The sequence below is a fragment of the Salmo trutta genome, chromosome 18, assembly GCF_901001165.1.
Source record: "Salmo trutta chromosome 18, fSalTru1.1, whole genome shotgun sequence".
Classification (NCBI taxonomy): Eukaryota; Metazoa; Chordata; class Actinopteri; order Salmoniformes; family Salmonidae; genus Salmo; species Salmo trutta.
This window is the reverse complement of record NC_042974.1, coordinates 2,238,397-2,250,896: the sequence shown is the minus strand read 5'-3', so window position 1 is coordinate 2,250,896 and position 12,500 is coordinate 2,238,397. Positions and strand designations below refer to the sequence as shown.

At 47.9% G+C, this 12,500-nt stretch overlaps 1 protein-coding gene across 2 annotated transcripts in view; it reads left to right on the top strand.

Moving 5' to 3' along the window:
- Positions 1-12,500, top strand: part of LOC115152738 (testican-2) — a 104,909-nt gene that overhangs the window by 69,576 nt on the left and 22,833 nt on the right. The window contains exons 6-7 of one of the 2 annotated variants that reach the window (XM_029697508.1): positions 3,085-3,199; positions 10,922-11,041. In XM_029697508.1, the coding sequence (XP_029553368.1) occupies positions 3,085-3,199; positions 10,922-11,041 (235 nt within the window). Of the gene's footprint in view, positions 1-3,084; positions 3,200-10,918; positions 11,042-12,500 lie in introns of both variants that reach the window. The other variant, XM_029697507.1, reaches the window with a different exon arrangement.

Below are 12,500 nucleotides of genomic sequence, written 5' to 3'. Positions count from 1 at the left end.
CTCCTCTCTCTCTCAATTGAATTCTCCCTCTCTCTCCCCCTTTCTCTCTCTCTCTTCTCTGTCTCAATTCAATTCTCCCTCTCTCCCCCTCTCTCTCCTCCTCTCTCAATTCAAATCTCCCTCTCTCAACCTCTCTCTCTCCCCTCTCTCTCCGCCTCTCTCTCTCAAATCAATTCTCTCTCTCCCCCCTCTCTCGTGTCTCCCTGTATATCTGGTTCCACACTGGTAGCAAGAGGACAAGTGCACTGTACCGCTGGATGAATGCAAATGCAGGTGTTCGTCCCAAATGGCACCCAATTCCCTTTATAGTGCACTACCTTGACCAGGGCCCATAAGGAATAGGCTGCCATTTAGGACGCAGATCAGGATGAATGCAATGCATGCGTGTGATGAATGTCTGTCTCAGGTTTGAGCAGCGTAGCACCGTAGCACTGGCCACTACTTTCCCCCTTTATTGATTTATGTCGTTTTTAATTCTGACCTTGATGAGAATGACTGCTCACTCAGCCCCTTCTCCCACCTCTCTCCTGCCTCTCTCTTGCCTCTCTTCCTCCTCTCTCCTTCCTATCTCCCTCCTCTCCCTTCTCTCTCTCTCTCCCTCCTCTCTCTTTCCTCTCTCCACCCTCTCCCTTTCCTCTCTCCCTCCTCTATTCCTCCTCTCTTCCCCTCTTTCTCTCTCCTCTATCCCTACTGTCTCTCCTTTCTCCCTTCTCTCTCTTCCTCCTCTCTCGCTCTCTTTCCCTCTCCTTCCTCTCTCCCTCCTCTCTCCCTCCCTCTCTCTTTCCTCTCTCCCTCCTTCTCTCTTTCCTCTCTCTTTCCTCTCTCCCTCCTCTCTCCCTCCTCTCTCTCTCTTGCTCTCTCTCTCCCTCCTCTCTCTCTCTCTCTCTCTCTCCTCTATCCCTACTGTCTCTCCTTTCTCCCTTCTCTCTCTCCCTCCTCTCTCGCTCTCTTTCCCTTCCCCTCCTCTCTCCCTCCCTCTCCTTTCTCTCTCCCTCCTCCCTCAATCTCCCCTCTCTCCCTCCTCCCTCTTCTCTCTCTCTCTTTTCCTCTCCTCTCTCTCTCCTCTCTCTCCTCTTTCCTCTATCCTATCTCCTCTCTTCTCTCGCCTCTCTCCTCTCTCTCTCTCTCTCTCTCTCTCTCTCTCCTCTCTCTTCTCTCTCTCTCTCTCTCCTCTCCTCTCTCCTCTCCCCTCTCTCTTTCATCTCTCCCTCCTCTCTCCCTCCATCTCTCTTTCCTCTCTCCCTCCTCTCTCCGTCTTCTCTCTCTCTTGCTCTCTCTCTCCCTCCTCTCTCTCTCTCCTTCCTATCTCCCTCCTCTCCCTTCTCTCTCTCTCCCTCCTCTCTCTTTCCTGTCTCCACCCTCTCTCTTTCCTCTCTCCCTCCTCTCTTCCTCCTTTCTCCTGCCTGTCTAATTTTCTCTGTCTTTTGCTCTCTCTTCTCTATTTTTCTCTCTCCAGCTTCTCTCTCCTCTCTCCTGCATTTGTGCCTCCTCTGTCATTTGAATGAGCAATCTGTTTTTCTGCGGTCACCCCCATAAATATTTTATCGGCATTCAAGCTTAGCCTGCTCAACTCAGGCAAGCCAGGACCTGGCACCGCCTCAGGTGTGTTTGTGTGTGTGTCCCTGGACCTGGCACTGCTTCTCCCTCTCTCTTTGTCTCTCTGTCTCACTATCTCTCTCTCTCTCTCTACTCTCTCTCTCTCTCTCTCTCTCTCTCCTCTCTCTCTCTCTCTCTCTCTCTCTCTCCGCTGCAGGTGTAAAAGCAAGAGTGCTACTGTTGTAAATGCTCATTAAGCTGTGTGTGTGTGTGTCCCTGTGTGTGTCCCTTTGTGTGTGTGTGTGTGTGTGTGTTCCTGTGTGTGTGTGTTCCTGTGTGTGTGTGTTCCTGTGTATGTGTGTGTGTTCCTGTGTGTTCCTGTGTGTGTCTGTGTGTGTGTGTTCTTGTGTGTGTGTGTGTGTGTGTGTTCTTGTGTGTATGTTGTTTTAAAATGATGATTAGCTCTGCGCTCTTCTCTGATTAATATACACAATATATACAAAGTATGTGGACACCCCTTCAAATGAGCAGGTTCGGCTATTTCAGCCACACCCGTTGCTGACAGGTGTATAAAATCGAGCACACGGCCATGCAATCTCCATAGACAAACATTGGCACTGGAATGGCCCGTACTGAAGAGATCAGTGACTTTCAATGTGGCACCATCATAGGATGCCACCTTTCCAACAAGTCAGTTTGACAAATTTCTGCCCTGCTCGGTCAACTGTAAGTGCTGTTATTGTGAAGGTGAAACGTCTAGGAGCAACAACGGCTCAGCCGCAAAGTGGTAGGCCATATAAGCTCACAGAACGGGACCATCGAGTGCTGTAGTGTGTAAAAAGTGTCTGTCCTCGGTTGCAACACTTACTACCGAGTTCCAAACTGCCTCTGGAAGCAACGCTTCCACAAGAACTGTTCGTTGGTAGCTTCATGAAAGGGGTTTCCGTGGCCGACCAGCCGCGCACAAACCTAAGATCACCATGCGCAATGCCAGGCATCGACTGGAGTATTGTAAAGCTCACCTCCATTGGACTCTGGAGCAGTGGAAATGCGTTCTCTGGAGTGATGAATCACGTTTCACCATCTGGCAGTCCAAACAGATGAATCTGGGTTTGGCGGATGCCAGGAGAACCCTACCTTCCCGAATGCATAGTTCCAACACAGAGTCCTGACCTCAACCTCATCAAACACCTTTGGGATGAATAGGAACGACGACTGTGAGCCAGGTCTAATCACCCAACATCAGTGCTCGACTTCACTAATGCTCTTGTGGCTGAATGGAAGCAAGTCCCTGCAGCAATGTTCCAACATCTAGTGGAAAGCCTTCCCAGAAGAGTGGAGGCTGTTATAGCAGCAAAGGGGGACCAACTCCATATTAATGCCCATGATTTAGGAATGAGATGTTGAACCAGCAGGTGTCCACATGGTCATGTAGTGGAGATGGTGTGTAGATTTGTACTGTTGTTGAACTGTAGTGTAATCTCTCTCGCTCTCTCTCTTTCTCTTGCTCTTGCTCTCTCCCCCCTTCTGTCTCTCTCTCTCCTCCAGTGTAAGTTGGAGCAGCAGGGCTGTCTAACAGGGAAGGAGCTGAGTGTGAAATGCCAGGGCATGTGCCCCTGTGCCACGGCTGCCGCCCCCATCACAGAGACCGAGGACAAACACGGCAAGTACACACACACATACAGTGAAGGAAAAAAGTATTTGATCCCCTGCTGATTTTGTACCTTTTCCCACTGACAAAGAAATGATCAGTCTATAACTTTAATGGTAGGTTCATTTGAACAGTGAGAGACAGGATAACAACAAAAAAATCCAGAAAAACGCATGTCAAAAATGTTATAAAATGATTTGCATTTTAATGAGGGAAATAAGTATTTGACCCCTCTGCAAAACATGACTTAGTACTTGGTGGCAAAACCCTTGTTGGCAATCACAGAGGTCAGACGTTTGTTGTAGTTGGCCACCAGGTTTACACACATCTCAGGAGGGATTTTGTCCCACTCCTCTTTGCAGATCTTCTCCAAGTCATTAAGGTTTCGAGGCTGATGTTTGACAACTCGAACCTTCAGCTCCCTCCACAGATTTTCTATGGGATTAAGGTCTGGAGACTGGCTAGGCCACTCCAGGACCTTCATGTGCTTCTTCTTGAGCCACTCCTTTGTTGCCTTGGCCATGTGTTTTGGGTCATTGTCATGCTGGAATACCCATCCATGACCCATTTTCAATGCCCTGGCTGAGGGAAGGAGGTTCTCACCCAAGATTTGACGGTACATGGCCCCGTCCATCATCCCTTTGATGCGGTGAAGTTGTCCTGTCCCCTTAGCAGAAAAACACCCCAAAGCATAATGTTTCCACCTCCATGTTTGACGGTGGGGATGGTGTTCTTGGGGTCATAGGCAGCATTCCTTCTCCTCCAAACACGGCGAGTTGAGTTGATGCCAAAGAGCTCCATTTTGGTCTCATCTGACCACAACACTTGTGGTCAGATGAGACCAAGTTGTCCTCTGAATCATTCAGATGTTCATTGGTAAACTTCAGACGGCATGTATATGTGCTTTCTTGAGCAGGGGACCTTGCGGGCACTGCAGGATTTCAGTCCTTCACGGCGTAGTGTGTTACTAATTGTTTTCTTGGTGACTATGGTCCCAGCTGCCTTCAGATCATTGACAAGGTCCTCCCGTGTAGTTCTGAGCTGATTCCTCACCGTTCTCATGATCATTGCAACTCCACGAGGTGAGATCTTGCATGGAGCCCCAGGCCGAGGGAGATTGACAGTTCTTTTGTGTTTCTTCCATTTGCGAATAATCGCACCAACTGTTGTCCCCTTCTCACCAAGCTGCTTGGCGATGGTCTTGTAGCCCATTCCAGCCTTGTGTAGGTCTACAATCTTGTCCCTGACATCCTTGGAGAGCTCTTTGGTCTTGACCATGGTGGAGAGTTTGGAATCTGATTGATTGCTTCTGTGGACAGGTGTCTTTATACAGGTAACAAACTGAGATTAGGAGCACTCCCTTTAAGAGTGTGCTCCTAATCTCAGCTCGTTACCTGTATAAAAGACACCTGGGAGCCAGAAATCTTTCTGATTGAGAGGGGGTCAAATACTTATTTCCCTCATTAAAATGCAAATCAATTTATAACATTTTTGACATGTGTTTTTCTGGATTTTTTTGTTGTTATTCTGTCTCTCACTATTCAAATAAACCTACCATTAAAATTATAGTGTCACGTCCTGACCAGTAATAGGGGTTATTTGTTATTATAGTTTGGTCAGGACGTGGCAGGGGGTGTTTGTTTCATATGGTTTGGGCTATGTATTTAGGTAGAGGGGTATTTGTTTTATATGGTTCGGTGTGTGTGTGTATGTAGAGGGGTGTTGGATTTATGTGTTCCGGGGTTTTTGGTTTATGTTCTTGTTTTGTGTTCTAGGGTTTCTATGTTGTGTATTCCTTTGTTGGCCTGGTGTGGCTCTCAATCAGGAACAGCTGTACATCGTTGTTTCTGATTGAGAATCATACTTAGGGAGCCTGTTTTCCACCTGTCCCTTGGTCTGAGATTGTTTTTGCACTGCTGTGTATAGCCTGCGAAACTGGTGTTCTTTGTTTATTGGTTTTTCGTGTTCACTTTACAAATGAAAGTAAATATGAGCACTCAATCCGCTGCGTATTGGTCCGATACTGATTTCTCCTTATCAGAAGACGGAGCTTATGACATATAGACTGATCATTTCTTTGTCAGTGGGCAAACGTACAAAATCAGCAGGGGATCAAATACTTTTTTCCCTCACTGTACACACACAGTCACGCACACACACACACACACTGTTGTTCTGTAAGTGTGTGTGTGTTGTTCGCCAGTGTGTGTTGTTCGCCAGTGTGTGTGTGTGTGTGTTGTTTGGTCAGTGTGTGTGTTGTTCTGTCAGTGTGTGTGTGTTGTTCTGTCAGTGTGTGTGTGTTGTTATGTCAGTGTGTGTGTTGTTATGTCAGTGTGTGTGTGTTGTTCTGTCAGTGTGTGTGTTGTTCTGTCAGTGTGTGTGTGTTGTTCTGTCAGTGTGTGTGTTGTTCTGTCAGTGTGTGTGTGTTGTTCTGTCAGTGTGTGTGTGTTGTTCTGTCAGTGTGTGTGTGTGTGTGTTGTTATGTCAGTGTGTGTGTGTGTGTGTGTGTGTGTGTGTGTGTTGTTCTGTCAGTGTGTGTGTGTTGTTATGTCAGTGTGTGTGTGTGTGTTGTTCTGTCAGTGTGTGTGTTGTTATGTCAGTGTGTGTGTTGTTCTGTCAGTGTGTGTGTTGTGCTGTCAGTGTCGTCTGCGTGTCAAGGTCTCTAGCTGTTTGTCAGACAGCAGTCTGTGTTGTTCTGTCAGTGTGTGTTGTTTGGTCAGTGTCGTCTGCGTGTCAGACAGCAGCCTGTGTTAGCCAGCTGCCAACGGAAGCCATCTATTGAACGTAGCTGTTTGGTGATGTTGATATGACTGAGGCCTAATGATGTGTTATTCTATGGGAGAGGATACCTTTTTCCTCCCTCACCACTTCCTCATACAGCAGCTGTCTCTCTTTGAGTTCAACACAAGTCAATCTGAGAGACTGGGGTTAGTAGGTAGACTAGCAGTGGTCTGATTGAAAAGTCTCCCACTCTGTGAGTGAAATAGTCTTTCCGTCATGATGCCCTTCGTTATTTAGAGTGGACATATATCCTGATATCTAGACGCACCATTGATCGTCCGTGACTCTTGGTGGTGTGGATCTGCCAGTAGATTCAAACAGTTGTTCATCTCAGTGTCGACTGGTACAGCAAGTTGTTGATGTCTACATTAGCTAGCGAGATCATTGTGCAACATGTTACTGGGGATAATGTGTTGATTATTACAAATACTGTGTGATATGTTTATTGAGATAGTGAATGAGGTAGTTGTGGACTCGGTGAGACCTGTCCTACTGTATGGTAGTTGTGAGACCTGTCCTACTGTATGGTAGTTGTGGACTCGGTGAGACCTGTTCTACTGTATGGTAGTTGTGAGACCTGTCCTACTGTATGGTAGTTGTGGACTCAGTGAGACCTGTCCTACTGTATGGTAGTTGTGGACTCAGTGAGACCTGTCCTACTGTATGGTAGTTGTGGACTCAGTGAGACCTGTCCTACTGTATGGTAGTTGTGGACTCGGTGAGACCTGTCCTACTGTATGGTAGTTGTGGACTCGGTGAGACCTGTCCTACTGTATGGTAGTTGCGGACTCGGTGGACCTGTCCTACTGTATGGTAGTTGTGAGACCTGTCCTACTGTATGGTAGTTGTGGACTCAGTGAGACCTGTCCTACTGTATGGTAGTTGTGGACTCAGTGAGACCTGTCCTACTGTATGGTAGTTGTGAGACCTGTCCTACTGTATGGTAGTTGTAGACTTGGTGAGACCTGTCCTACTGTATGGTAGCTGTGAGACCTGTCCTACTGTATGGTAGTTGTGAGGCCTGTCCTACTGTATGGTAGTTGTGAGACCTGTCCTACTGTATGGTAGTTGTGGACTCAGTGAGACCTGTCCTACTGTATGGTAGTTGTAGACTTGGTGAGACCTGTCCTACTGTATGGTAGCTGTGAGACCTGTCCTACTGTATGGTAGTTGTGAGACCTGTCCTACTGTATGGTAGTTGTGGACTCAGTGAGACCTGTCCTACTGTACGGTAGTTGTGAGACCTGTCCTACTGTATGGTAGTTGTGAGACCTGTCCTACTGTATGGTAGTTGTGGACTCAGTGAGACCTGTCCTACTGTATGGTAGTTGTGGACTCAGTGAGACCTGTCCTACTGTATGGTAGTTGTGGACTCGGTGAGACCTGTCCTACTGTATGGTAGTTGTGGACTCAGTGAGACCTGTCCTACTGTATGGTAGTTGTGGACTCGGTGAGACCTGTCCTACTGTATGGTAGTTGTGGACTCGGTGGACCTGTCCTACTGTATGGTAGTTGTGAGACCTGTCCTACTGTATGGTAGTTGTGGACTCAGTGAGACCTGTCCTACTGTATGGTAGTTGTGGACTCGGTGAGACCTGTCCTACTGTATGGTAGTTGTGGACTCGGTGGACCTGTCCTACTGTATGGTAGATGTGAGACCTGTCCTACTGTATGGTAGTTGTGGACTCAGTGAGAACTGTCCTACTGTATGGTAGTTGTGGACTCAGTGAGACCTGTCCTACTGTATGGTAGTTGTGAGACCTGTCCTACTGTATGGTAGTTGTGAGACCTGTCCTACTGTATGGTAGTTGTGGAGTCAGTGAGACCTGTCCTACTGTATGGTAGTTGTGGACTCAGTGAGACCTGTCCTACTGTATGGTAGTTGTGAGACCTGTCCTACTGTATGGTAGTTGTAGACTTGGTGAGACCTGTCCTACTGTATGGTAGCTGTGAGACCTGTCTACTGTATGGTAGTTGTGAGGCCTGTCCTACTGTATGGTAGTTGTGAGACCTGTCCTACTTTATGGTAGTTGTGGACTCAGTGAGACCTGTCCTACTGTACGGTAGTTGTGAGACCTGTCCTACTGTATGGTAGTTGTGAGACCTGTCCTACTGTATGGTAGTTGTGGACTCAGTGAGACCTGTCCTACTGTATGGTAGTTGTGGACTCAGTGAGACCTGTCCTACTGTATGGTAGTTGTGGACTCGGTGAGACCTGTCCTACTGTATGGTAGTTGTGAGACCTGTCCTACTGTATGGTAGTTGTGGACTCAGTGAGACCTGTCCTACTGTATGGTAGTTGTGAGACCTGTCCTACTGTATGGTAGTTGTGAGACCTGTCCTACTGTATGGTAGTTGTGGACTCAGTGAGACCTGTCCTACTGTATGGTAGTTGTGGACTCAGTGAGAACTGTCCTACTGTATGGTAGTTGTGGACTCGGTGAGACCTGTCCTACTGTATGGTAGTTGTGGACTCGGTGAGACCTGTCCTACTGTATGGTAGTTGTGGACTCAGTGAGACCTGTCCTACTGTATGGTAGTTGTGGACTCGGTGAGACCTGTCCTACTGTATGGTAGTTGTGGACTCGGTGAGACCTGTCCTACTGTACGGTAGTTGTGAGACCTGTCCTACTGTATGGTAGTTGTGAGACCTGTCCTACTGTATGGTAGTTGTGGACTCAGTGAGACCTGTCCTACTGTATGGTAGCGATGATATAAATGATGGTTACCTCATGGAAGGTGAGCCCTGTCCTACTGTATGATAGTTGTGAGACCTGTCCTACTGTATGGTAGTTGTGGACTTGGTGAGACCTGTCCTACTGTATGGTAGTTGTGAGACCTGTCCTACTGTATGGTAGTTGTGGACTTGGTGAGACCTGTCCTACTGTATGGTAGTTGTGAGACCTGTCCTACTGTATGATAGTTGTGGACTTGGTGAGACCTGTCCTACTGTATGGTAGTTGTGGACTCGGTGAGACCTGTCCTACTGTATGGTAGTTGTGGACGCGGTGAGACCTGTCCTACTGTATGGTAGTTGTGAGACCTGTCCTACTGTTTGGTAGTTGTGGACTCAGTGAGACCTGTCCTACTGTATGGTAGTTGTGGACTCGGTGAGACCTGTCCTACTGTATGGTAGTTGTGGACTCAGTGAGACCTGTCCTACTGTATGGTAGTTGTGGACTCAGTGAGACCTGTCCTACTGTATGGTAGTGATGATATAAATGATGGTTGCCTCATGGAAGGTGAGCCCTGTCCTACTGTATGGTAGTTGTGAGACCTGTCCTACTGTATGGTAGTTGTGAGACCTGTCCTACTGTATGGTAGTTGTGGACTTGGTGAGACCTGTCCTACTGTATGGTAGTTGTGAGACCTGTCCTACTGTATGGTAGTTGTGAGACCTGTCCTACTGTATGGTAGTTGTGGACTTGGTGAGACCTGTCCTACTGTATGGTAGTTGTGGACTCAGTGAGACCTGTCCTACTGTATGGTAGTTGTGGACTCGGTGAGACCTGTCCTACTGTATGGTAGTTGTGGACTCGGTGAGACCTGTCCTACTGTATGGTAGTTGTGGACTCGGTGAGACCTGTCCTACTGTATGGTAGTTGTGGACTCGGTGAGACCTGTCCTACTGTACGGTAGTTGTGAGACCTGTCCTACTGTATGGTAGTTGTGAGACCTGTCCTACTGTATGGTAGTTGTGGACTCAGTGAGACCTGTCCTACTGTATGGTAGCGATGATATAAATGATGGTTACCTCATGGAAGGTGAGCCCTGTCCTACTGTATGATAGTTGTGAGACCTGTCCTACTGTATGGTAGTTGTGGACTTGGTGAGACCTGTCCTACTGTATGGTAGTTGTGAGACCTGTCCTACTGTATGGTAGTTGTGGACTTGGTGAGACCTGTCCTACTGTATGGTAGTTGTGAGACCTGTCCTACTGTATGATAGTTGTGGACTTGGTGAGACCTGTCCTACTGTATGGTAGTTGTGGACTCGGTGAGACCTGTCCTACTGTATGGTAGTTGTGGACGCGGTGAGACCTGTCCTACTGTATGGTAGTTGTGAGACCTGTCCTACTGTTTGGTAGTTGTGGACTCAGTGAGACCTGTCCTACTGTATGGTAGTTGTGGACTCGGTGAGACCTGTCCTACTGTATGGTAGTTGTGGACTCAGTGAGACCTGTCCTACTGTATGGTAGTTGTGGACTCAGTGAGACCTGTCCTACTGTATGGTAGTGATGATATAAATGATGGTTGCCTCATGGAAGGTGAGCCCTGTCCTACTGTATGGTAGTTGTGAGACCTGTCCTACTGTATGGTAGTTGTGAGACCTGTCCTACTGTATGGTAGTTGTGGACTTGGTGAGACCTGTCCTACTGTATGGTAGTTGTGAGACCTGTCCTACTGTATGGTAGTTGTGAGACCTGTCCTACTGTATGGTAGTTGTGGACTTGGTGAGACCTGTCCTACTGTATGGTAGTTGTGGACTCAGTGAGACCTGTCCTACTGTATGGTAGTTGTGGACTCGTGAGACCTGTCCTACTGTATGGTAGTTGTGAGACCTGTCCTACTGTATGGTCGTTGTGGACTCAGTGAGACCTGTCCTACTGTATGGTAGTTGTGAGACCTGTCCTACTGTATGGTAGTTGTGGACTCGGTGAGACCTGTCCTACTGTATGGTAGTTGTGGACGTGGTGAGACCTGTCCTACTGTATGGTAGTTGTGAGACCTGTCCTACTGTTTGGTAGTTGTGGACTCAGTGAGACCTGTCCTACTGTATGGTAGTTGTGAGACCTGTCCTACTGTATGGTAGTTGTGAGACCTGTCCTACTGTATGGTAGCGATGATATAAATTATGGTTGCCTCATGGAAGGTGAGCCCCAGGCCTGTGTGTGTGTGTGTGTGTGTGTGTTATGTTATGAGCTGTGGGCTTTCCCTTTCCTCCCCTCAGCAGAGAGCTGTACCGGGCAGGACCTGGCAGACCTTGGAGACCGCCTCAGAGACTGGTTCCAACTGCTCCATGGAAACGCCAAGCAGAACAACTCAGGCAAGCCTGGACCTGGCACCGCCTCAGGTGAGTGTATGTGTTTGTGTGTCCCTGGACCTGGCACTGCCTCAGGTGAGTGTATGTGTTTGTGTGTCCCTGGAGCTGGCACCGCCTCTCTCTGTCTCTCTTTCTCCCTCTATCTCTCCTCTCCTCTCTCTCCTCTCTCTCCTCTCTCTCTACTCTCTATTCTCTCACTCTCTCTCCTCTCGCTCTAATCTCTATTCTCTCACTCTCTCCTCTCTCTCTCTCTCACACTCTCTCCTCTCGCTCTTCTCTATTTACTGGCTATTCTCTCTCACTCTCTCTCCTCTCTCTTCCTCTACTCTCACGCTCTCTCCTCTCTCTCCCTCTACTCTCTGCTCTCTTCTCTCTCTCCTCTCTCTCGTCTCTTCCAGTACACTCCTTTATGCTGTGGTTTACAGCTGACATCTCAGTTATGACAGTCCGTAATGAAATCTTCACCCAATAAAGAGCTATACACAAAGTAGCACATTCCTGTCTGAGTTGCAATGTGTTTGGAAGTCATCAGTGTCACAGACAGACCTTCGCCTGGACCGTATTGAATTAAACTCAGGACCACGTTGTATCATGCGAAAATTAAACGGATATTTAATATAGCTTCCTACATGGCCCTCAAGCTGAAAATAACAAACAAATCATGGTTCAGGTGGAAATACAGAAGGGCCTCCTCCCAGAGACACCCTCTCAGATGTTCTCCCAGACCCCGAACCCAGGAGGGCTGAAGCCCCACCCCATAGCATCCCCTCTGTCACAGGTGCAGCTCATCGCCTGTGATCAGAGATAGAGGGAGGAGAGACAGGGAACAAAGAGAGAACAGCGTGACATCACAACATGACATCACAGCAACATGATATCACAGCAACATGACATCACAGCAACATGACATCACAACAACATGACATCACAACAACATGACATCACAGCAACATGACATCACAGCAACATGACATCACAGTAACATGACATCACAGCAACATGACATCACAGCAACATGATAGCACAGCAACATGACATCACAGCAACATGACAGCACAGCAACATGACATCACAGCAACATGACATCACAGCAACATGACATCACAGCAACATGACATCACAGCAACAAGACATCACAGCAACATGACATCACAGCAACATGACATCACAGCAACATGACAGCACAGCAACATGACATCACAGCAACGTGACATCACAGCAACGTGACAGCACAGCAACGTGACATCACAGCAACGTGACATCACAGCAACGTGACATCACAGCAACGTGACAGCACAGCAGCGTGACATCACAGCAACGTGACATCACAGCAACGTGACATCACAGCAACGTGACATCACAGCAACGTGATAGCACAGCAACGTGATAGCACAGCAACATGACATCACAGCAACGTGACATCACAGCAACATGACATCACAGCAACATGACATCACAGCAACGTGATAGCACAGCAACATGACATCAC